The sequence below is a fragment of the Microplitis demolitor genome, chromosome 1, assembly GCF_026212275.2.
Source record: "Microplitis demolitor isolate Queensland-Clemson2020A chromosome 1, iyMicDemo2.1a, whole genome shotgun sequence".
Taxonomy (NCBI): Eukaryota; Metazoa; Arthropoda; class Insecta; order Hymenoptera; family Braconidae; genus Microplitis; species Microplitis demolitor.
The window spans coordinates 17,983,900-18,011,138 of NC_068545.1; the positions used below are offsets into that span (position 1 = coordinate 17,983,900).

Below are 27,239 nucleotides of genomic sequence, written 5' to 3' on the forward strand. Positions count from 1 at the left end.
AAGATTCGTAGAAACTAATTCAAGAAAATAAGACTTATGACCCTTATTAAAAGAAACCATTTGAAACGATTCGAAAAAAAAAAATTTTAATAGTTTTTAATGCTTTTGAATACGTTGAATACTTTTGAATTGCCATTCTTATGGAAGTTTAACATTACAAATCGTTTCGAATCGTTTCTTTTAATCAGGGGATAGTAGGATTTTAATAAAGTTGTATTGGAACGGTAATTGTAGAAGCTAAATTTTTAATTTACCGCTAGAAAAATCGGAAACTTAAAAACAAAAGGAAGTTATTGGTTTCTGTTCGATTTTTCGAAAAATGAGTTTCCAGCAGATCTTGACGTTTTAAGTCTTAGGAATTCACGAGGACATCCGAGTATGTAAGTATGCGTGTATGTTTTTGGAAAATGTTTTTTTCGGAAAACCTTGAGTATACTTAATAAATTAATTTCAAAATCTGACTAACTCTATAAGGATCTGTAATAAGATGCGTTAAATTCTGCCACAACCATCAGAATCGGATTAATTGTTTAAGAGATATCGTTGTCGAAGCAAATTCAAGAGAGTGTTTTTTTTTTTTTTAAGTAAAAATGTTATTAAGTTTCTTCAAATTTTTTAATTTTCTCTTGTGATCTGAAATTTAAAAAAACTTATATTAAATTTTGGGAAACATTAAATAATTTCACAAAATTGTATGAAATTCAACCGATTGAAAAACTGGGTACTTTCGATTTTCGAATACCATGAGAAAAAAAAATTTTTTTTTTTTTTTGAAACACCCTAATGATTGTATACAATTATATATGGGTATGTGTGTAAGATTATATATGACACTCTCCGTTTAAATATTGCATTATATATAATTGTATACAATTATATATGGATATATATATAAGATTATATATAATTATATATAATAATATATAAAAAAAATTTCTCGGAATAGTATTATGTATAATTATATATGGCGCTACATATGACTTTCTCCGTTTAAATATTATATTATATATGATCATATATAATCTTATATATTTCTATATGGATGTATATACAAGTTTACATATAATTATATATGATCATATATCGTTATATATAATTATGTATGATTATATATAAACATTTTTTCTCGGGAAGGCTTTGGCCCGTCGTCACGCCTGAGTTTTGAGCCTTGGCTAAGCCATTGGGTGAGCATTGGTCAGAGCCTAGGATGATGTCCATGTTCCAAGCTTTGGGAAACAAAATATCAAGTATTGGCCAAGCCTTGAGAAACAGAAAATCAAGCCTGAGCCAAGTTTAGGGGAACAAAAAATGTAAGGCTCACCCAATAAACTCGATTTAAAATATAACTATTTAAATTAATAAATATAATTTAAAAAAGTTTCATGCTATCATCGACATTGCATTTGTATCGTTTTTAGTCCTATTTTCCCCGCTAAATTGAAATTATAAATATTGTCGGTACAGTTTCGGGAGGTACGTCTTAATTTAGGAAATTTTCTGCTCTTAAAGTATCCTTTTCCAGATTTTTTATATCTGAAACAGTTTTTGAAATATTTGCAAAAGACCAAACCATCATCATTTTTTTTCTTAATTGTTTTTATAGCTTTTATAATTTTTGCCGGCCCCAATTTTCCAGTTTAACATTTTTTATAGATGCTATTCCGAATCGAGTAAAACCCAAATTATAATTTTCGGTGAAGGTGATGGGGTTTTGGCAAAAAGGCAATTGTAAAATCGACTACCTCGGGTGTTTTCGATTTTTAATCCTACTCTGGCTGTTCTATGTACTCTGAATATTCTCGCACTTTTTTTTACGCATGCGCAGTTTAGAAACGTTTGCTAGAGGGAGCGATTTCCGAAGTTCATTTTCTCTCTGGAACGAGTTAACGCAGGGTGTTTATAGACTCAACGTGTATATAGTTTACGTAGTAATCAGTGCTTTACGTATGATGATTTAATTTTTCTATCAGTTTCTACATCACTCATTTGTCACATGGATACTTATTTGTTATTAATAGTAAAAATTAATTTATTGCATTTCATATAAATAATAAAATGTCACATCATTATTATCATAAATTATATTCATTACCTAAAAGGACAGTATCATCATTAAATAATTGTATTTATTCGAAGCATAAACACGTGAAATCACATACTATTTTACATAATAATGAAAAAGGTTATATTTATAATTTAAATACATTTAAAAATGTCGATTGTGTATGTTTATTACACAAATTTATCAACAATAATTTATCACGTCCGTCATTGAATATTTCACTGTTTTCATGGGATAAAAATTCAAGAAAAAAAGAATACAAAAAAGATAACTGGAATTTAAAAAATTTGGGTTTTGTGTTAAGTGGGATAGGATTGATAGTTGCCAATTGTCATGAAAACTTTTCACAAGGTAATTAAAGTTAAATTATTTAAAAATTATTTATTATAATTAAAATATTCATTTGTTGCAGAGAAACGATTTTTTAGAGCAGCTCAGTACGGAAATATAACTGATTTAAAAAAGGTATTTTATAATAAATTAAAATTTTCAAGTCTAAATAAGTATTTTAATCAAAATATTTTTTAAATATTAAGTTTATTGTCAAATTGCAATATTTCGTTTGCAAACTCAGACTTTATTAAGCTTTAAAAAAAAAATACATCAAAATTAAATTAAAAATGTAGAGGTTTATACTCAGTTTCCCAGACCTCTTACAACTAGCTCTCCATAAAACTCTCTTTTGTAAATTTGAGATGTATTTTTCATAATATTTTCCTATCAGCATTTATTTTTTTTATTTAAAAGAAAATAAATTCGTCTGCTACCTTCAGTATCATCAGAACGTTTAAAAACGTTTATGGCTTCTATAATAATTAACCTTTATTTTTATGCCTATAGTTCTTGATGAAATATCATATTAAAAAATATAAATATATCTAAATTTTTAATAAAATACAAGTAGACAGTCCCCGATTTTTTATTTAAATAATTAAATTAAATCAACAACAGTTCAATCTTAACAGTCAAAAATGATAGTCTAAGAGCCAGTGGACGGATACCTGTATGTATTTGACCAGACCTGGGCTTTTGTATATTGAGGCCCCTATACCTATCGTAGATGAGGTGGGGACTCACTAAGCCCGAAGTGGTGGACGCGGCTACTGCTCAGGTAGGACAGGTATCGATTTTTGGCTAATTATAAATGCATTTGACCACGTCTGCCGTTTTGGTATTTCAAAATATATTATTATTATTGACGGAAAATAACAATGGCAGACCATTATCACGCGTCCAACATCGTGGCAGACGATTTTGAAAATGCAAAAAAAAAATTTTTTTTAAATATTTGACCAGATCTGCCCTTAATATATTTTATTTGTTATAGTCTTAAGAATTTATATTTATTACGGCAGACGTTTTCATGGTGGACACATATCACCAGATAAAAAAATCTAAGATACTACTCGGTCAGATGTATGCATAGACTGCATATAGTTATCTTCGTTTTTTCTCCTATGTATTACTATTGTACTCATTCTAGCGTATAGTATTTTTTTCGTAGCTATTACCATTCGAATAATTTAGGATTTATACCTGTGAGGGCTTTGTTATAACCCCAACCTCAACGGTTTTTGCCAGCCGTTTTCAGTATATTCTTTAACCTTCATATATATGCCTTGTGTATCGTGAATTTAATAAAATACACAGTGTTGCTTTATTTTATTTTGTTAATTGGACTATTATTTGTGATAAATAAATAAATTATTTATTTAATATATCTGACATTATGTCGAGTGATAAAGAAAAAGTGAAATGTGTTTTTTGTGCCACGGCAAAAACTGAAAAGTTATTAATATTTTCGAAAGCGATTATGGAAAAATGTGTAAAGATTTTGAGGTTACGAAAACTTCATAATTTAAAGTACAACGATATAATTTTACCGGAAGAAATTTTTGATTCAGGATATCATAGTAGCTGTTACAAGGCATTTACAGCTTTAAAAAAAAAATTTTTTTCGACAGATGCCGACAAAAAAGTTCTATTACAGAATACGTCTTCGTCTGCAACTGAACAACCATCAACATCAATTAATAGCTCAATAATTGACGATACAATGGTACAAGATTCCCTTTTGAGTGACGTAAACGATCCTGAGACAAATGATGTCACAGAAAAAAATATTGATGCCGAAGTAGATCAACCGTTCGAGGAAAAACCATTTGAAGATTCAACAGAATCATTGACTGTTCAGAATTCTGATACCGTGGCTTCAGCAAACCTGAATTTGTGTTTTTTTTGTAATAAAAAAAAAAACAATATAAGTGTAAGAATGAGCGATTACGTACTTCAAGAAAAAATGAATTTCAAAAAAGTATCTTATCAGACTTTAAGCCAGATACTGAAATTTACAATGAAACTTTGACAAAAATACAAAGTGTTGTTTCTCATGAAGTATACTATCATGATGTTTGTCGACAAAATTTTAGAAATCAAAAAAGATCATTTGTGAAAAGTCCTGTCCGTACTTCATGGCACATCTCTCGAGAGATACATGAAACCGTTTATGGAGAAATTTGTAATTTAATTGAAGAGAATGTCATAAATCGAGGACGTTGTTATTTTCTGACGTATTTACATAAAGAGTATCTCGATATGTTTAAAGAATTGAGTGAAGGCTCGAATTCAACATAAATATTTACCGCACACTATTTAGAAGAAAAGATCCACAAAAAATTTGGTGATAAAATTCAAATTTTGATGCCGGGCAAAAAAAAAGTTGTTGCCCCTAAGGGCGTTTCAAGTATTGGATCACCAAATTGATATTTTGAAAATTTTATCATTTCCAATAACTCCAATACCTCTAGCTTTATGCCGTCTAGACGGTGGTTTCTGTAAAACTGACAAGTCTGTACTTGTAAAATGCCTTGAACCAAATATTGATCAAGAACCGCCAAATAGTGCAAATGTATTCTTAATTGATGGATTTTTCATCCTCCATTCTATGAAGGAGATTCCCAAAATGTTCGGAGGTATTTCGAAAAAATTTTTACAGATGGTTTTAAAATATCCCACCCGAAGAATTGATATAATCTTTGACCAATATTTATATCCATCAATAAAAGATAGTGAAAGACATGAAGCATCGTTGATTGATTATACTATTTCTGGGCCTGAACAGGTGCGACCTTCGAATTTTGCAAAGGAATTAAATAATACAAAATTTAAGGAGGCTCTTGTAGACTTTTTCGAAAAACATTGGTGTAGTGAGGAAATTAAATCATTTTTAGGCAATCGAAAGATTCATTTAAATTTCCGAAATTATCAATCGTATCAAGTTGTTGATGAGAAAATATAGTCAAGTATTGTTGAGGATTTATGCTGTACTTTATATGAAGAAGCAGATACGAAAATAATTTATCATGCTTGCAATATCGCTGAGCAGTCGAAAATTGTTATCAGAGCCTCTGATACCGATATTTTAATCATAATGATTGGTAATATGTCACACTTGAAGAATTGTAATTCCAATATTTGGATGCTCAATGGAACAGGAAATAATGAAAGATACATTGACATCACAAAAATTTACACGGAGCTTGGTGAATTGTTGGCCAAAAGTTTAATCGGCTTCCATACGTTTACCGAATGTGATTTTAATCCGGCTTTCTTTAATAAAGGGAAAAAAGACCTTTTATTTTGCTGAAAAAAAATACTGTATTTCAAGAAGCATTTGCTACTCTTGGTGAAGAAAATTTAAGAAAGGACCAGTTACAAGACTTATTTAAAGTTATTCAACAATTTACTTGCCAGCTCTACAATGTCAAAAAATCTAAGAACGTTGATGATGGAAGATTCCAAATATTCGTCAGCAGCTACCAAGCTTTAGACGTCAATGAAAATTTCAGCAAGAAAGTACAAAATTTTTATGCTACCTCAATACCACCATGTAAGACTGAACTTTGCCAACAATTTCTGAGAGCCCGTTATATTTCTACTATCTGGAAAAATGCATACAAAAAGCAACCTACAACGTTGGATCCATTGGAGTATGGTTGGATTGAGCAGGACAACACATCTGTCTTCAAATGGTTTGAAGGAGATCAGCTTCCATCTTTTGTGAATGACTTAATCATCAATATTCCTGGTAAGTTGATAAAAATCAATTCTCTATCGAATATGTTCAAATCAACTTACAAATTACTTATATTTTACAATTTACATTTAATTTTTACAGAATCCGATTTAATGGATGATCATGACGACTTACACAACGATAAACATGATTCAGATGATGATGATGAATAAAGATTGAAGTCAATGGATATAAATATTTATTTTTTAATTCATTCATGATTTTTTTTTATTTGTCTGGCCTTATAAATCTTCTATTAAATAAATACAAATGAAAAATAAAATACAAATTTCGATTATTTTTTGTTATTAGCAATATACTTCAACATTTAATATTTTTTTGTAATATATCTCCTTTTTTATCGTCAATCTTTTAAAATTTAGTATCTAGACTACATAAAGAATATTAATTTTGATAAATTCAGTGATTAAGTGAATTATATTGATATAAAACAGCTATCGTAATACATAGACATCTGACCGAGTAGTATCTTAGATTTTTTTATCTGGTGATTTGTGTCCACCATGAAAACGTCTGCCGTAATGAATATAAATTCTTAAGACTATAATAAATAAAATATATTAATGGCAGATCTAGTCAAATTAGCTATAAGAATAGCTCTTAGCTATAAGAATTTTTGTATATTTTAATAACAATAAAATAATCCCTCAAAATTTCAAAAGGTTTGATTTTTTTTATGGTATAAAAAAAATTTTTTTTTAAATCATGAAATTTTCAGTTTCTAGACCACCGGGTCCCCTTAAGTTGTACTTGTTGAGACTAAAAAATAATATGTAAAACAAGTGATTATAACAATTGCGAATAATTATAATTAATGATTTTGACATTAAAGCTATTCTTTGTGAATACTTATAAGATATTTTTTAAGCATTTGTTACAGAAACTATTGATATAATTTTATATAGAATCTAACGACTCGTTTATCAACATCACACTTGCGCCTTAAATATACATATATAAAATTAAATATACATATATAAAAAATTATATTTTAGAGTTTAATAGTCTGATTATGCAGACAAACGTGTCGATCGTTTCCAGAACACGACTTTTTTTATAGTATCGATCTGAATAATATTAATAATAATACGAGAATAATGAAAGGCACATCCTATCCAAATTGATAAAAATTATTTATTGGTAATATTTCGCTGGTTTAAAAAACATTAAATTGTAATACTAAGTTTTTAATTATGAATATTCAACTTACGATTTCTAAATTGAAAGAAAATATAGCTACTGTGTAAAAATAAAACACTAAATATGTATTGTAGATTTTAGTCTGATGAAGATTATGCTGAATGAAACCAGCGAAATATTACCAATAAATAATTTCTATATGTAGCTGAAGATTGGAATGTTTTTCATGGAACGAAAATAAAAAAACAAAATGAAAAGTAAAAAATCTACTGAATCTAGATTTCTGTGATGTTTTGCACAAGTGCTAGTATGTCAGCCGAAAATTGTAGGCCACCTCCAACCTCCAGAATTATCCCCTAAGCAATCAAATTACATAAATTTTTTTCATCTTCGTTACACGAAAAATGGTCTGATTTTCAGGTACATATTTTTATCGATTTGGATCGGATGTGCCTTTAATTATTCTCAAATTATAAGTACTGATTATAATAAATATAAATGTTTTAACAAACATATGTATTTTGAAACTATAAACAAATAAAAAATTAATACTAATAATATACAATTATATTTATATTTATTTACAGACAGTAGCTGATGGGTTTGATGTAAATAGTAGGCACGTTTTTGGGTGGACAGCATTACAATGTGCAGCAATTAATGGTAAAGTTGATGCAGTTAAATTTTTATTAAGTAAAGGTGCTGATGTTAATGCAGGAGATGAATTTGTTAATGTTTATAAAACTGCTAAGGAGAAGGGTGTCCATTATTTGGATGGTAATAATTTGAATACATTATATTTTTATTTTATCGTTTATTATTACTACAGTTAACGTTATTTTATTTTACAGTTCTTATGAATCGTGAAGAAGAATTTTCTGATAGATTAAATAATAGAGCTTCATTCAAAGGATTTACAGCTTTACATTATGCTGTACTTGCTGATTCTATGCCATGCGTTCAAGCATTGTTAGATGCTGGTGCAGATCCAACAATTGAAAATGAATCGGGACATAGAGCTGTTGAATATTCCAGAAGCACTGAAATTAAAGAGTTACTTAATAGACATTCTAAAAAGTATGATGAAATAATGAAAGCTAAGGTAAATTATCAATTAGATTCTTGTTATTTTATAAATTATTTATTAGGCTTAATGCATATTAATTATTAAATAGGAAGCAGAAGAACGACGACGATTTCCATTAGAGCAGAGATTGAAGCAGCATATTGTTGGTCAAGAAGGTCCTATTTCTATTGTAGCTTCGAGTAAGATTTAAATTTATAAATATTATTGATTAATAGAAAAAGTATTTATAATAAATGTTATTATATAAATAATTAAATTTATAGCGATTAGAAGAAAAGAAAATGGTTGGATTGATGAGGAACATCCATTGGTATTTTTATTTCTTGGTTCATCTGGCATTGGAAAAACAGAATTAGCTAAACAGTTGGCTGCTTATATTCATAAAAATAAACCTGATGGATTTATAAGATTAGATATGTCAGAGTATCAGGAAAAACATGAAGTTGCTAAATTAATTGGAGCTCCACCTGGGTATGATTTGTAACTTTTAATTATAAATTTTTTATAAATTATAAATTTTATTTTATCGAAAATAATTTAACAGATATGTTGGTCATGATGACGGAGGTCAGTTGACTAAATTATTAAAAAAAAATCCAAATGCTGTAGTACTTTTTGATGAAGTTGACAAAGCACATCCTGATGTTCTTACTGTTTTACTACAATTATTTGACGAGGTTAATTACTTATTTTTTATTGATTGTTAATAATATTTATTTATTTCATCGTTTATTTATTTTTTAATATTGTTATTAATTATTATTAAAAATAATAGGGTAGATTAACTGACGGTAAAGGAAAGACAATAGAATGTAAAGACGCTATTTTTATAATGACATCAAACCTTGCAAGTGAAGAAATTGCTGAGCATGCGATGCAATTGCGAGCTGAAGCAGAACGGGTATTGAATAAAAGACTTGATGAAAATTCAGATGAAGATCAGCAACCAGAACATATTGTAATTTCACGAAACTTCAAAGACGAAGTGGTTAGTAGACGGTTTTAAAATATAATTAATACTTTAATTTCTAATCAATCGATCAATTAATTTTTTAAAAATTTATTATTAATTTTTAGGTACGGCCGATACTAAAGGCCCATTTCCGTCGGGATGAATTTCTCGGTAGAATCAATGAGATCGTTTATTTTTTGCCTTTCTCTCGCTCTGAATTAATAAAATTAGTAGCTCGTGAATTAGAGACATGGGCAAAGAGAGCCAAAGAAAGGCATATGATTGAATTAAAATGGGATCGTGAAGTTCTTTCAGTTTTAGCTGATGGATATGACTCACATTATGGTGCGCGTTCGATTAAATATGAAGTTGAAAGACGTGTTGTTAATCAATTGGCTGCTGCGCATGAACGTGGGCAAATTGGTAAGTAAATTTTATATTAATTAATTTTTACATCGAACAAATTGCTTTGTGAATAATGTAATATAATTTTAGGTAAAAAGTCCTGCGTTAAACTAAAAACTAAATGGCATGAAAATGGTGCCAGTATTACATTATCTGTACGACCAGCTGGTGTTAAAGATTTTGTTGACATTGCTGAAACAGATAATCTTATAAAAAATGTCAATGGTATCTTTTGACAGGGGATTATATGAATGTTAAATTTATTCTGTGCCATAAATTTTACTTTTGTAGAAATATTTAACGTTATATTATTTTTATAATAAAATAATCAAATTTTTATTTGATATTTTTAGTGGTTGGAGAATGTACAATATATTTTTGACAATATTTATTTTTAAAATCAATTAACAAATAAAAAAGTTTGAACCTTCCCTGATTAAGAAAAATGATTTGATCCATGCTAAGTGTATATCTATATATTACCCAATTCAAATTGTTTTTAATCATTTCAAATCATTTTTTTTATTCAGGGTTATTCAAGTAATTATTTAATCCTCATCGATCGCATGGTGTCTAGATGACCTCAGGCAATTTCCAGTTCCAAATTTTTATATCTAATTTTTTAAATATCTTAACAGCTATTTAGTTTTCAAAAAAATACAGAGTACCGTTTTCGTAGGAAATTTAAATCGCTACAAGTAAGTTTTTTGAAATTTTTCAAATAGGTCAGTATTTACAGAAATATTTGCAAAAAACCAATCACATTTTTTTGTTGATAATTTTTTAATTTCTAATAGAAAATTTTTTACTTTATAAACAAAAATTAAAAAATTTACTAACATAGACATACTTTTTGGGCAGTCAAATTTTTCATCGATTTGATGTCAAAGTAAATTTATTTTCCAATAACTTGCCACAAGATTGAGTTAAAAATAACATAAATTAAGAAAAATATAATTATTGTTTATAACTCTAAATTAAAATCAATACTTGTTTCAAAAAAAAAAAAAAATTATATTGAAAGATTGTCTCTATAAATATTCATGTGAAAATATTCAAATGGGAATGCACATGTATTTTTTAAAATTAAACTTTGCATATTCATACCTCTGGTAACAATTAATGAAAAAATTTGAAACTTGGCAAAAATTCAGTTACTTGTATGATATTTAAAAAGGTATAATCGGAAAAAAAATTTCATTTTTTTTCTTCTTCCAATTTTTTGGTGTTAGTCGACAATTAAAAAAATATTCAATCATTTCTGTTATTTATATGGGTTTTGTTTATAATTTTGAAGACTGTTCATTGAATTTAACAATTTTTTAAATTTTGAATTGAAGACTTTTTTTATTAGCTCCATCTATTAGTGAAGATAAATACTAATGATCGTTAAATGCTCTTTGGCACGATTAATCACCATAATCGATTGTTTTCAGTCGATTCTATTCTATTGTGAAAAATCTAATAGTTGTTTCGATTTCGGCAACACTAATTTGATGGCAATTGTTTATATCAATAGTTTTAATTTTCTTTATTCGGTCACTTGATTCATTTTAATATTATGGAAATTCCAACATTACATCAAAATATATATTCCTTATTGGTGATATTGATGCTCAAAATGTTGTAATAAACTACCTTCGAAACTTCAAGTTTTAAAAGTATTATTTTTTCATACTCGTATTTTGAATTCAAGTGTGAGTAATGATATTAAGGCTCGCCCGTACCTAACGAAATCTTGAATTTAAGAATTCTAAATATTTATTAAATAATTATTATCATACCAATTTTTTTAGCTTCCGACAAAAAGCAGAAGACAAACTTCCTCGGAAGATTGTCATCATTCGAGTCCCATAAATATTTAAAGCGTAATTAGAAATCTGAAACTTGGGGATTTGTTATGTACGGCTAAGACTTAAAGCAGTAATTGAGAAAGTTCTCATATTTTGGAAAAGAGCGCAATTTCCTATTCAGAACGCTTATCGAGCTACAGATAAATTTAAAAAATTGTATGATGAATGGAGATTATTAACTAAACGTAAAAATCGGAGTCCAAATTATATTAAAAACTATACTGAATTTTTAAGTTCCGTCAAAACTTGCTTGACATTGCTCACGCTAATGTATTTAATATGATTATATCGATTGATTGGGTTAAAAAACTATTCCTTATTAATCAAAAAACTGATTTACGGATTGGATTTATTGCTGACGTTAAGACAGATGATCAGAGAGAAGGAAAAATATTTCAGTTGAACAAAAAAATATTATTTATATTTTAATATAGAAAATTGCTGATTGATTAATTTTTTACTATTATTCATTATTTTGTGTAATGTACAAACATTTATTTAATTTATTTGTAAAAATTAAATAATAATATTTGTAAGATTTAAATAATTTTTATAGCAAATGTAGAATCCAAATCGTAAATATATTTTATGTACAATTTTATTTATTATAAGTTATAAGTAATTGAGTAATATTTATGAATGAATTTATATAGATACAAAAATATGAAACATTAATTGTTTATCATTATTGTAATAGTTGTAATAATAAAATTATTCAAGTATGTAAATAAGTTTAAGTTTATTGTAAACTGATGATTAAAGATACATAACAAGAAAATATTGGTAATACATCATTTTTAGAATACAATGTATATATAAGTATATACTTAGTGTAATATAAATCGACGGGTGATGACTCGATATATAAGAAAATTTTTCAAAGAAACTAAAAATTTCATTTGATTTATTTGATTCATAAAGAATAATGATATTTCTTAAAATAGATAAAGATACTTATAGAAAATGGAATAATGTATTTCAATAAAACTTATTTTTTTTTAGGTACTTTCGTGTGCATTTGTAATTGTATGTACTGGACTAGTTGAGATCAACTTCACTGTTAGAACAATATTTTATTTTTTCATATATAATTTTTTGCTCTTTGTTAGTTTATTGTATAAGAACATAGACTTTAAATATAAATAGATATATTTTTTTTTTAATATATTTCATAGCGTATAATATATGTATATAATTTTTTAGACAGAATTACAGAAATACTGTTGGTATATTTTTAAATAAGTGTAAGATTCGGACTTTGCTCGAATTACTGATATGAGCATTGTTCTACAATTCGATTATTTCCAACATAATATTTTTAGGGTAGGTGTCATTGAGACAGGTTTATTGGACAAAATTGTTATTATGTACATTCCGTTTACCTAGATCTCGCTTACCCAGAGTTTGATTACTATAATCCCAATTAGAAGTGGTCCTTTTAGGATAGATTCCCTTTGCACATGATGTTTAATTTATAACTCAACTAACAAATTTCTTAGGACGAGCAAAAATTTTTTGCTTCAACAAATTTTTATTTTCTGTGCACACAAATTTTTAATGACTTCTAGACCAACATCCGTGCGTTTTTTTTATTTAAGGAAACTTGTCTTGTCCTTTTAAAAAACATCTTTATGACATCTTAAAGTTGTTTATGCTACTTGGGAATCTGAATTTTTGGCAATCAACTTATGGGTAAGCAGGATCTAGGTAAATGGAATATACGTAATAACGATTCTGTCCAATAGTCATCTGTCGGAATGACACCTACCCTACTTTTACTTTATTTAAACTTTGTTTTCTTTTTTTTTTTTGTTAATTTAGCAATTGTCGAATAATATTTATTCATTAAATTAATATATATTTTTGTTATATAATATATAGAGTTAATCAACAATTATTGATAATTATTAATGCTATATTTTTTATTTAAATTTGATTTATTTTTAATAATTTTTCATTTTTTTTAATTTTTTAGTTTTATATATTTACCTCATCAAGGATTTAGTTAGATTATTTATACTTTTCATAAATTTATTTCAACAGTATATTAAATTTTTAAAAATAATTATTAATTATCTTGTTGTTTTGATTTATTTTCTGTTTGTTTTAATTAATCACTCTGATATTATCTTGTTATAATTTAAATTTTGTTACTAAAATATTTTTTTACCTTCAATAATTAAGTTCATAATTTCTTCTTAATGAATTTATTTTAATAAACAATTTCTATATTTGTTACCTAAGCGGTAAAAAAAAGTTAACATTTTGTTAACTGTAAGTTTACAATTGGTAATATGATGACTGACTGTCGACTTAAATTTAACAAAAAGTCAAATTTTTTTTTTGCCGCATGGGTAAAAACAAAATACATTTTTAAATATTTAGTAATAATGAAAATTGTATATACAATTTTTATTTTTAAATTACCATAGATTTATCAAGTAACAAATTCCAAAAGATAGATCTCAGTGTTGATATTGATACAATAATTTATTTTAATTCAATTTAATAAGTGATAAATGTATAGCGAAATTATTACACATTAATTTCATAGAGTCAAACTTTTTTTTTAGTTTTAAATAATGAAATATTTTAAGGAAGTCAGCTAGATTTTTAAAACATTGTAATATAAAAAAAAGTCAATGTTGATATGTCAAGTCGAATTTGGTCGAAAAGTATTTCACATGATTTCTTATGTTTTATTATTTTATAAATTATTCATTCATTTATTCAATAAGTATTATTGTTTATTATTTTTTCCTCAAGATTGTGTAAAAATCAGACTTTAATTTTAACTGTTTAATTCAATGGCTGAGGCATTCACGACGCTGAGCTAATCGCGCACTGCTTCTTTAAAAGTGAAAACAATAAAAAATTTGATTAAGCGTTTTGGGTTTCATTTGTATTATTTATATATATATATTATCATTAAGACATAGTCAATCATTTTATTTTTGTTATTAATATAATTATGTTTATTATGATTTTTATATATTGTATATAATAATAGTATATTTTTCATAAAATTTTTAACTTTAATAACATTTTATTTGATCATATTCACGATACGCATTATTGAAAAAAATTTGAATTCATAAATATATATCTATATATTAGGGTGCGAAAAGAAAAATTTTCGCGCAAGAAAAAGAACTCATGTCGATTACAGATCTGGCTCATTGAAAACTTTTATTTCCTATTTAAATAACAAGGGACAATTTTTTTTTTTTCAATCTATGACTTTTTCTAACTTATTAACAGATGAATGGATCAAATAAACTGATGTATGTTTTTTTAAGAAATTGCATACTCTACAAAAAGGTCTCTTATCATTATTTGATAAATCTATATGTTCATAAGTTTTTTTAAGTTAAAGTTTAAACTACAATGAATATCGATACTTTTTAACTTTTGTGGCGAAATTATCAGACTTGTAACAAAATGTCATAGAACTTTTTTTGTAGATCATTTCATCTCCTACAAATTATCTTTTAAAAATTTTCTCTAAATTCCGATACACTCTTTAGTTATTTTTATGTAAATATAAATTTCTTTAAAAGCAAGTTCTGATTGATCGATTGAAAAAATAAAAATTGCAGATATTTTTACTTAAGGTTTTTTCTCTATGATAATCAAATAATTGAAAAAAATTAATGTCCTTGTTCATGAGACAATCACTGATTGGTATTATTTATTATCGCTTAGAAATATTTAACTGAACTTTGATAAAAATGTTCCCGTTATTCAACAAATATTTCTAAGTGAAAGTAAATAATATTAATCTGCGATCTCTTCTTTAATGGGTACATGAACTTTTTTAAATGATTTGGTAATCATAAATAAAAAACTTTACGTAAAACATTTTAAAATTTTTATTTTAACGATTTTATGATGTATAAATACAAATAACTAACGAGCGTATCGGAATTTCGAAAACTTTTTAAGAGATAATTTGAAGGAGATGAAGTGGTCTATAAAAAAGGTCCTATCACATTTTGTTATAAGTTTAATAATAGTTTCGCCAAAAAAGTCAAATAATATCGAAATTTATTGTACTTAAAAACTTGAAAATACTTATGAACGGGTAGATTAATCAAATAATGATAGAGTATTCAATTTCTTAAAAAAATATATATCAGTTTATTTGATCCATTCAATGGGATATCGAATTTTTCAATGAGCCAGATCTGTCATCGACGTAAAGTTATTTTCCTTGCGCGAAAATTTTTTTTCATGGTAAACTATGATTTTTTACAGAAGCACTTATAAAAAAAATGCTCTGAAATGACGCACCTTTTATAGATATATTTATTTAATTTATATAGATTATGCATTTTTGCGTTGCTTTGCTTGTATTATTATTATTACTATTATTATTATTATTATCCTTGATACTATATTATTATTTTTATTATGAAAATTTATAATTTTTTTTTATAACAATATAAGCGTGGCTTATTCCATTTAGGCCAAATATATATTTATATGTAGATTCAAAATTTTAAATTCATTCCAATTATTTCATTGAGTATTTTAAAGTTTTAGTAAAAGTTTTTTTAACATTATTTTCTTTCAAATGGCCTGCTTTTTGTTCTCTTAAATTGAATTATTCATGCATAAAAAATAAAAAAAAAAATAGTTACCAATTATATTTCATAACACTTTAGATACTTAACGAATGAAATAATTTTTTTTTTTTAAATTTACTTCTTTTGTACCTTTTTCGTCATGAAATAATGGACCTGTGTGGTTGCTTCCAACACCACGTCTTGAAAATAAAATGAATAATAATGAGATAGTTACGTTGCTTGTAAGGAATAAAATAAAAGTAATTAGATTTCAATTAAAAAAAAAAACAGTCAATAAATTTTGAATCATTATAATTATTCATTTAAAAAATTTAATTGATATAATTATTAGATTAATAAATGTAACTATTTTTTTGGAGCATAAATTCTTTGGCCATTTTATTTTTAACAGTTTGAATAGATATATTTATAACTATTGATTTCTTCTTCATAATTACTTACTATCAATACCAAACTCAATCAGTTTAAGTTCGTATCTGTATTATAAACTGGTTAAATTGACCCTAATTGCCTTAAAATAATTATTGTAAAATGCTTTATCGTTTTTAAACGTAATTATTAAAAAAAGTGATATTTAGTACAACGTGGCTGATGGTATTAATCTTGTGCAACCGACATCAGGTTACAAGTTATATTAAATTTATTTTCACAAATATAGATTTATAATACACTGTAAAAAATCGAGACTGAATTCAGAGTGATTACGGATTTTATTTAAATCCAAATTTACTCCGTAAAAATAATTACTCCGCATTTGGAGTAAATAGGGAGTTTGTTTTCTTAGCAAAGCGATTTCGAAGTGTTCTAGATTTTAGTTAAATCCAGATTCACTTCGATTCGGAGTTTTAATATTAAAATAAACTCCCTTTAGGAATTAATTTCACTCCGGATCGGAGTTTCCATATTAAAATAAAGTCCTCTTTAGAGTGAATTTTATTCCGAGGGGATTAAATAAATACTAAGTCATTCGCTCCGCATTCACTTCGTTAATTTTTTACAGTGTAAATATGTACTCGCAATGATAAATTTGAAATAAGTGATTCGTATTAAATGTATCCCAATAATAATTAAATACAATAAAGTTAATGTAGTACATGCCACATAGCAATAGCTTTTCTGGGTGATTGAGTTATACTTGTCCAATGTTCTCGGCTTTGATTGACCATTTCCGGTACACTTCCGGCAAAGTTTCCACTAGTTGCTGGTCCAACAATACACGAACCAACGATAGTATTACCACCCAATTCACTACTGGCATCCAGCACACAAATCTATTAAATATTAATTATATAGTTACAACTATTAAAAAACTAAATATTATAATCAATAATTAAATTAAATATCAATAAATTACTTCAATCGCGGACGATGCTAAAGAACTAGCAGGAATATTGAAAGACATAGCTTCATTCCACACTGGACTTCTTGTTGCTTTTTTTACCTCGGTCTTCTTTTTTTTGACTCTTCTATCACCAGACAACAGACTGACCTTCACGAATGGATCCAAATTTTCTTTTTTCTGCATATAAATAATTTTAATTAATATCATTAATATAGATAAATTAAATTGAATAGTCAAAGAATGATAATCAAATAATACGTTTTTTACCTGCGGTGGAAATAAATTTCTCGCTTTAAGTATCATCACTGTAAGTCTTTCAGCACTTGGTAAATAGGATAGAGATACAAGAACTTCTTGTATGTCCTCAGGCGCTTTCTTTTCTCGAGCGATCTCACCCCAGACTTCTACAGGTGAGGTCGATGAAACAAGTTCTAGTTCTTCCATTGCAACCCGTACTGAACCGACTACATCATTCCTCGAATAACGATCATAGTCAAATACCTTTATACACAAAGAAAATAAAAATTATCAAGTTAAATTCATTATTTGTATATTAATTACTTGTTTTATTTAAGAAAATTTTATTAAAAAAAACAAAATTCATTTTGTTAGTCAACAGATATAAAATTATTTATTTCAAACATTATTTAAAAATCTTTTTTTTTTTTATGTTCAATATATTTCTAAAGTCTTTCAAATAAAGTATGTGAGTAAATTTATTTTTATTGATGTCTACATACATATATATATATATATATATATCTTTTATCTATACTCGGTGAGCGAAGTTTAAGAGAAAATAAAATTCGATTGTAAGAAAAAAATAAAAAAAAAAAAAAGTAAAGTTTTAAAAGCACTTGTGCTACATTGCTATAAATCTTTTGAGAAACATCTTCTTAACATTATATTTGAAATAAATAATTAATTATTTTTTTGTTAACTACTCGCTAAGACAATTGGAAATTAAAAAAAAAATAAGGAAATTACTGATTTTAGTCCGATTTTCGATCGAGTTTTCAAGAAATTTAATTTTTTGACTCAAATTTGAGCCAATTAAGCCAAAACCAAGTCAAATTTGACTTAAACGGATATTATAAAGTGGTATCCGAGTGTATGTATATTAGGGTGGCCCAAAAAAACCGATTATTCTTTTTTTTTCGAGTCTCTTATGAAAATTTGTCGGCTTACTATGTTTTAAGAAGCCTCTCCAAAAATCAGCTCGATAAAAAATTTTCAAGAGGTCGCTCACGAATTTTGAAAATATCAAAAATGATTGAAATTCGGAATTTTTATTTCTAAATTTTTTCTTTGTCGTGGCAGCAGTAGTTTATATGTATAAAATCATGAAAAGTTTTGGAGCTGGACTGCAATGTCAACCGGTTCGCATATTTAAAATTTTTTTTAATACTTGCCTGAAGAACGAGAGTTTTTTCTTTAAGTTCATCATAGCTAACGGGAAATCTAAAGTGTTGATCAAAAAACGGATTTGGATCATTCCTATGGATATGAGTCTGTCGTTTCCTGTTGTCAACTTCCGGACTGAGAGTAAGCTTAACGAAAGGATCATTAAAACCTCCTTGATCGCTTCCGGCAAGATCATGAGCTTCAATTAGATGAACATGTAGATCTGATTTGTCAAAATCGTAGCTCAAACGTAAATGAAGACGACCCATACATTTACCAGTTCTACTAATGATTATACATAATTTAAAAATTTGATGTTATTTTATAAATAATATAAGCTATTAATTCATAGTAATTCAAGTATTATATAAATATAACTAAAGGAAGACATTAGTAAATTTTTTTTACCTCCGAGCGCTTAGGAAAAGTGGACCATCGCGACGTTGATATAGATCTGGTTGGAGAGATCCCAGTGGAGATGCTGGTGGCGCTGGGCTTCCATCGCTATTACAATAAACATTAATAATGGTTTATTTATGCAATGAATATAGAAATTACACCCGAAGGAGTACGTATCACAAAATATTTATATTTTAAATATGAGCATTTTATAATAAAAAATAAATGTAAGATAAGAAGTTATTGTAATTAATTAACCTTATAGATGTTCTTGGAGGTGGAATCAAGAGTGGTGAAAGACAACGGCTTGCTGGTTTTGCTGGTAGTACGCCTGCTGAACTTGTTACTGTTGCCAAAGATGATAATGAACTTTGTGATGGTGATGCTACTCCACTATGAATACTTCCTGCACAGTTTGCAGGGCTTGCAGATCGAGCATCTAAAGATGAAGCTCTTGCTGGCGATGGTGACCTTTTATAATTTATTAATTAATATCAATCATTATTGAAGTGTTGACATATTTGAAATATTTTATTATATTTTTAATTTTTTTCAATGAATCTGGAAATGTAAAATCGTATTACCACTCAATTATATCTGAAAATGTATCTGTTAATTTTTAATTTGTGGTCATATATGTATAGTATGTGTAAAAATAATAAATTTTTTTTTCGGTAGTAATAATTTTAAAAAATTAAGAAAAAAAAAGGTATAAGGTAAAAGACCTAGTACCCGATCAGGGGACGAGTACCTGATTACCCCATGTACTAGTATATCTGTACTTAGTAAGATTTGATAAACATAGACATATAAGTACATGAGTGATCGGGTACACTGGGTCTCTTACCTTAATTAGACTTAAAAATTTTTTAGTGGTTCTTAATTATTTAAAAAAATTAAATTGAGCAATGAGCAAGTAAAACATATTATTCATTAAGACACGGAGAGAATTTTATGGTAAAAGTTATCATCGAGTTATAGTAGAATGAAAAATTTTTAGAGGCTCAAAATAATAATTATAGTACGGCATAATCAGTTTTTGGTGAGTCAACTTCCTGTTCCGAATTTGGTCGACAGCATGATAAAAATTCGTACATTTTTTATCTCCATTTTTTCCGTGTAAATTTCAATTGATTATTCAACTTTTCATAATTATTATTATTTGAAGCGTATGTACTATTGTTGTCAATTTCCATATGGAATCTCAAATTACTATCAGATATCAGCATTAGTGTTTATACTAAAACATAATCAATATCAATAGATATTCGAGACTTGTTTTCCTCGTGTACTTTAGTCACGCATATGCCGAAATCAAATGAAATTTCAACGAGAACAAAAAAAAGAATGATTTAAAAAAAATTTTAGTCATTTTTCACTGTGGAGTTTTATTTCGATTTCGAGAACAAACAACTTTTTAGTTGAAGCTTGGATCAAAGAAATCAATAATGAAGAGAAAAAAGTAATTTGATTGACAAACAAACTTTTTATATTTTATTTATAAAATAATAACCGTCAGAATTCGATATTACGTTAAAATATTTATTGCTTTTTTTTTTTAATTGTTTCATTTGATCATTGTTGAATATTATAAATATAAATATACGTTATATTATAAATATTATAACAGTTTTATGATTTAATATTTTAGTATGACATCAATCCCTCTTATGAAATCTAAAGTTCGTTCATTGATAATTCATACGTTTAATTAGTAATGCATATTTACATATAACATCAAGGTATCCGAGTGTAAAATTACGTAAATATACCAGGGGAATATTAAATAATTATTTTTTTATTTTCTTTGCTATATAACTAAAAATAAAATATATTATATTTCTGAATTCATTATATTATATACTATAATTTATAAGTTGAATTTTATGCGTTAACTCAATATTTTTTTACAAAATTCAAATAGAGGCTCTCATTAATCTCATGAAAAAGAATTAATGAAAAGTCAAAAGCAAAGAAATTCTTAAATAATTTTTAATGACCCTCAAGAGTTTATTAACTATTCTCTTTATGATAATCATTGTTTTATGAATGAGAGGAAAACAAGTTTACTTATATATTTTTCCATAATTCTTTTGTAAATTCGAAATTACTGAGAATTCAGAAGTAAAACAGAGTATCAAAGGTAAAATGCAAGCTTTCTATTCATAAAATATACATATATGTTTCATAAATTATGTTTTTTTACTATAAAAACACTGATAAAATCTATTATAATCTAGTCAGTTAGTTAATCAGAAAAATTAAATAAAAAGTTTTGTAAAATATAACAATAGAAAAACATTATTATTAGAAAACAATTTAATAAATTTGAATTTTATTTAAAAATTTTATTAAACCATACGGAGAAAAAAAAAATAATTTTCCTACAGGAAATAGTAATTTTTACTGCTTTAATATAGGAAACGGTTTTATGTTACATAAAAACAGTCACTACACAGAAAAAAAGAATTTTCTTTGTGCAAGAAATATTTTTGTATTATAAATTGAAGACAAAAATTTTTTTTGGCTCAAGAATTTTTTTCTCGGCTGAAAAATTTTTTTCTTGTTCTAAAAGAATTTTTTCTCATTCCAAGAAAATTTTTGTTTTCACTGTATAGTACAAAAAATTTCTTGGGTCAAGTAAAATTCTCTTAAAACAAGAAAAAATTTTTTCCGCCAAGAAATCCTTTTTTTCTGTGTATAAAATATATTGATACATTATTATATAGTTATATAATATAAATATACTATTGAAGTACGTAAGGTAGCTAAAACTAACAAAAATAGATTATAAAATATAATTTCTTAGAAGTAGACCGCGGTGCTCCGGAAATTTTTTTTTTGTCAAAAGTAGATAAAAACAGTATCCAGTGTTCAAAAGCTACAAGAAATAATTAAACGCTTAGATGGACGGTCGTAGCCCGAAATTTTTTTTCTCGTTTAAATTGAAATTGTTTTGAAATAATATAAACATTTTATCAAGTAGATGAAAACAATGTGTATCCATTGTTCAAATGTCACGAGAAATAATTACACGCTAGATGGATCGTCATGCTTCAGTGTCCCGTAAAAGCTGATTGCACAGTCTTTACACTATTCAATTTTCAGATGACACTCTAAAAAGTCCGATAGATAGTTGCTTCATCATTATCTGATTTACACTAGATTTGAATGAAAAATTATTTTATTATTATATTTAGTCCTTATAATTAATTAGCATGACCTTTAAAATATTTTCACTAATTAATTTTAATAAATTTTAAATAATCACGACTTCTCATTTTTCATTATTATTTTATCAACCGGTTAATCATTATAAATATAAGCATAGAAAGAAAATGCTTTATTATATAGTGCAAAACATTTTCAAAGTGGTTTCTCAAGTTGAAATTCTTTATTCTTATATCAAGTTAAATGTCTTCCATGATTGTCAATGTCAAATAAATTTATGATTAATGACGAAAAGTTCTAGATTAATTAACTATAATTTCAGGATTAAGTTAATATCTACCAAAGGTTATAATTACAAATTTGTTCAAGAATATTTAAATGTTTATACTCTTTACCAAGATAAGTTTTAATTTTTAGTAAAAAAAATATTTGAAATCACGAAAAATCACCAAGTTTTTAAAAAATCATTATGAAAAATTTAATCCAAATAGAGTAAAGAACTTTATATTAATACAATTCTAATTAGCGCGATTACTCTTTTATTTGAAATTTTTTTGTATTTTTGTTATTTAAATATTTAAAGATTTTTGATTTAGGAAATTTTTTGTTGAAGATAAAAATTAATTTAATAAAGAAACGCAAATATTTGGCGTAAAATTGAGTATAAATAAATTTTTTTTTACATAAAATTTTTGATTGCAATGAATTTTGTATTTACATCAATAAAATTTTAAAAATTATACCTGGAACTTCTACTGGGTGGGTATGAAGATGATGCGTGAACTAAATCATGATGATGTCTACCATCAGGTCCAAAGGCTCGAATTTGGGGTGATGATCCACGATGCGTTGATGGACTGGACGCACCTTCTAAAGAGCTTTGTGAGCTCACAGATGGGTTCCTAACGAGAACTCGACCTCCCGGACCTTGAACTGATGATCCGCTGGTTGGGTAACTTCGACTTTGGTGTGGTAAGCCTGGGCCTATACAAACAATAATAATGTACTATTTATTTATTAATCAATAAATCGAACCTATTATAAAATAGATTAAAATGTAGATAGTGCATTGATTAATCTTGATATACATACTATTAAATTTTAATCAAGTTTCCGAATAAACTTTCAATTTAATAATTTATGTGTTGTATTTAATTTTCCTTTATTTATCAAGATTATCATCAGGACATGAAATATTAAAACGATCACGTAATAATGAAATGACAACTTATATAATATAATAACTTACCTTCAGTGCCAATGGTTGATGACGAGGGTTGGATTGCGTGATGTTCCTTTGCTACGTTGAATTCCTAAAATATTAAAATAGATTGTTATATTTAGTATTCAATAAATCATTAATTTTATATAAAGCTCAAAGAAATATTCCGAATAATAGACAATTATTTATAAAATTTTGATGCTTATTTTACATTTTATGTAACTTATTTTCAATTATGAACATTATATATATATATATATATATATATATATATATATATATATATATATATATATATATATATATATATAATGTTCATAAATTCGTAATAAAAATATTCGTTAGATAATTTTTCCGTGACAGACTTTTTTTTAGAGAATTTTATGCTCTATGAGAATAAATTATGATCTAAGTATAAAAAAAATTTCTTCACAGGTTGCAATAAAGAAAAGTGTAAAAAAATGATTTTTGTATGTTATTTAAATGGGAAAACTGGCAAATGAATTGGCGACCTCTAAAAATAGTAGTTAAGGGCTCAAATTTTGACCAAATTTTTTTTTCTATATATTCTACAAGATTTTGAATCAGCACCTTGAAAAAAAAAAATATTGCTCTGAAACGAACCACCCTGATACACATGTATATAAAGTTATATTTTAAAGGTATATTTTGTTAAAAAAATAAATTTTTTATCGATGTCAATGAAAGTTATATAACCAAAATAATCGAACACAATTAATTTCTGAGTATTTAAAAACTCTGATTGGTAACGAAATATCGTATGAAAAAAAAAGTATTAGCTTATTACTTTTCCAAGGAAATTAAAATAATATTTCGTATTTGACTTCATTTTACTATACGGAGATAAATGTCAAGTGAATATGCCTATGTAGCACGGTAATATTTACATTACTCTATAATTGGTGTCTTGCCGCTCTTATGTGACTGCTTATACAAACAATATAGTAATGTAATTATTACTATGCTGCATAGGCATATTTACTTGACATTTCTCTCCATGTTATTTAGGTTTTATTTTAAAAATCAACATTATTTTTTTTTGTGAATTTAAAATTTGATATTTCAAATTCAAATCGAATTCATAAACTGACAAATAATTTTAAATTTTACATCGATTATTCAAAAAATTATAATTAATCGTAAGTTGTCGAATTTTTTTCATTTTGTTCCAACACTTATCGCACATTCCTACAATTGATCAGTATGAAAAGTATTTTTTTTTTCTATTAAAGATAGTAATTTTTCATTAAAAATGATTATTTACTTTGGAATTTAATTTTGTCCATGCATTCATTAAACCCGATTTAATCCTAGTAGAAGCATTGTACACATAACTTTAGGAAAAATAACTGAGATTATATTAAATCAAGGCAGATGTAAATCAAGATATAAATGAAATATAACATTCATGCCTGAGTTGATTTAAATTATTTTCTCTCAGGGATCAAGCTTTGTTTATGTATCACTATATGCATGCACGCCTAAAAATTCAAGATAAAATTTCTAGACGCATGCACTTACTGTATACACAAACAAAGTATGTTTATCCTTATTTTGTACTAGATGCATACATACTAGCATATATTTTTTTTAATTTAGTAAAAATTTAAATAATCGTGTTTATAAAATAGAACTCTAGACATTTACGAATTTTTCTTTTGTGTATTATTTATAAAAATTATTATGAACATACAAAGCAAGTAAAACCAATCCATGAGAGTATATAATATTATATTCTCTATTAGTTTGAACTAAATGAAATTTTTATTTATTTGCAATATTAATTATGTAATTTAATTTATTTATTTATTTAGAATTCAAAAAGCCATTGATTCTATGAATTGTTGAAATTTCAAAGATAAACTTTATATATCATTCAAGATGTACATTACTCGAGATAATAATGTTAACTGACATACTCAAACAGAATTAAAGAATTAATATTACCCAGATATAATACAAGTCGGAGGTAAAATTAAAGTACATATTAACTATTCCGTTTGCTATGTCATCTGGAAAAATTATTACTTTACTTTTTTATTGTATTTCAGTGAACTTTGAGAATTTAAGCAATTCATAATTTTCTTTATTCTCTTTTTGACCTCGCCTTGACCTACATCTGATAGAACCTGCAAGGGTATTCCTATTTAACTAAAAAAATTTTTTTTATACACAAATCTATTTCATATTCAATTTTTTTCGAACTTAATTATTTCCGCAGTAATTTATTTGCCAAATTATTAGTTTTTTTTAATTTATTTGGTTGTGATGTAAATACAATATAAAGTTATGAATAATAGCTTTGATTCTTTAGTAATCAAAGCTCTCGACAGTTCGGAATATTAATTTCCTGGAAACATGGTATCTATTATTACAGAATGATTAATTAATATACAAATATAATCAAGCCAATATATAATTGTGCTTTCACCTATTATTGTTTAACCCTAATATTAAAGTTTGTTTTTTGCTATAAATGCTCATTTTTGTTTATTATTTTGTATTATGAAAGTTTTAAAAGAAAAACTAATATAATGATGATATTCCGATATTCTTAAACGATATAAAGAAGTAAGTTTTTATGAGTTTGGAAAGTTATATAAACTTTACTCGAAAATAAGTTTATACTATACTACATTAGTTATTTCCATTACAGTAATACGGCTTGCGTGTTACAATATTGATGTTATATATGCTGAAAAGAAAATATTATTTATTGCAAAATAATCAATATAATAATATATGTAGAAATTAGAGTTCAAAAAATGTTGGATCATAAAGTATAATATTTTGAAAAATTTATAAAAGTCATACTGTCGAAAATCAATTTTTCAGAGTGTGTGATCAAATTATATTTTTATCTAAGTAAGAACTTATTGATAATCATAATTGGCCAACATTAGAAATTTATCGGTCACATAAGTTTTTAGTTTCTTTTTTAAGTATTCGATAATATTTTGGAAACGACTCGATCAATCAATTCTAAAATCTTACTGACCCTGGAACGTGATACAATCTCTGGTTGCCTATAGTCTCATCTTAATAGTTTAATTCGGCCATGATACATAAATTGTAGACGAAAGACTTAGAAAATTAAAGAAAAAGTTCTACAAAAATAAAAAAATATTTTAATTTTTAATAATTTACTTTTGATTATTTTTACGTTTTGAGGAGGGGGGGGGGGGGCTTCGCCTTCCTCAAATTCGCTCTCGTTCGAAAACTTACCGCTTGTTGCACAATGCGCTATTTTAACATTTTTCATTGAAGAATTTGGAAACTCCTGAACAAAGTATCTTAAGAAATCATATTATTTTGCCGTTTTCATAGTCTTTACACGGGAGAAAAATATAGTAAATTTTACTAAAAAATATGAGAATAATTAATAAATTTAGATAGTAATCTTGAAACACATGATTTATATGAAGAATTCATACAGAATAGTATATTTTACAACTCGTTTAGTATTTTCTTATATACTGGTTATGAAAAATCTACT

The 27,239-nt window shown here is 26.2% G+C and overlaps 2 protein-coding genes across 5 annotated transcripts in view; one reads left to right on the forward strand and one right to left on the reverse strand.

The window, feature by feature from the left end:
- Positions 1-1,862: 1,862 nt before the first annotated feature.
- On the forward strand, positions 1,863-10,079 carry LOC103575829 (caseinolytic peptidase B protein homolog). Its single transcript, XM_008555794.3, has 10 exons — positions 1,863-2,413; positions 2,475-2,527; positions 7,886-8,075; positions 8,150-8,400; positions 8,474-8,564; positions 8,649-8,856; positions 8,930-9,062; positions 9,161-9,373; positions 9,463-9,760; positions 9,833-10,079. Exons 1-10 carry the CDS (start codon positions 2,056-2,058, stop codon positions 9,976-9,978), a joined length of 1,941 nt encoding a protein of 646 aa, XP_008554016.3. The 5' UTR covers positions 1,863-2,055; the 3' UTR covers positions 9,979-10,079.
- A 6,484-nt stretch (positions 10,080-16,563) lies between these two features.
- The window catches only part of LOC103575830 (synaptotagmin-5), a 35,781-nt gene continuing 25,105 nt past the window's right edge, over positions 16,564-27,239 (reverse strand). For 3 of the 4 annotated variants that reach the window (XM_053737665.1, XM_014444475.2, XM_053737669.1), the window contains exons 3-10: positions 23,750-23,813; positions 23,244-23,484; positions 19,588-19,800; positions 19,339-19,434; positions 18,939-19,215; positions 17,794-18,027; positions 17,539-17,703; positions 16,564-17,455 (exon numbers count right to left, since the gene is read on the reverse strand). In XM_053737665.1, the coding sequence (XP_053593640.1) occupies positions 17,267-17,455; positions 17,539-17,703; positions 17,794-18,027; positions 18,939-19,215; positions 19,339-19,434; positions 19,588-19,800; positions 23,244-23,484; positions 23,750-23,813 (1,479 nt within the window). In that variant the 3' untranslated portion in view covers positions 16,564-17,266. The remainder of the gene's footprint in view (positions 17,456-17,538; positions 17,704-17,793; positions 18,028-18,938; positions 19,216-19,338; positions 19,435-19,587; positions 19,801-23,243; positions 23,485-23,749; positions 23,814-27,239) is intronic. The other variant, XM_053737672.1, reaches the window with a different exon arrangement.

Bases quoted from the DNA above. Each gene is read 5' to 3' on its own strand.
- LOC103575829 (XM_008555794.3), top strand. From the start codon at position 2,056: ATGTCACATCATTATTATCATAAATTATATTCATTACCTAAAAGGACA. The intron at 8,565-8,648 runs GTAAGATTTAAA...TTAAATTTATAG, and splicing joins TATTTCTATTGTAGCTTCGA to CGATTAGAAGAAAAGAAAAT. The intron at 9,761-9,832 runs GTAAGTAAATTT...ATATAATTTTAG, and splicing joins GCATGAACGTGGGCAAATTG to GTAAAAAGTCCTGCGTTAAA.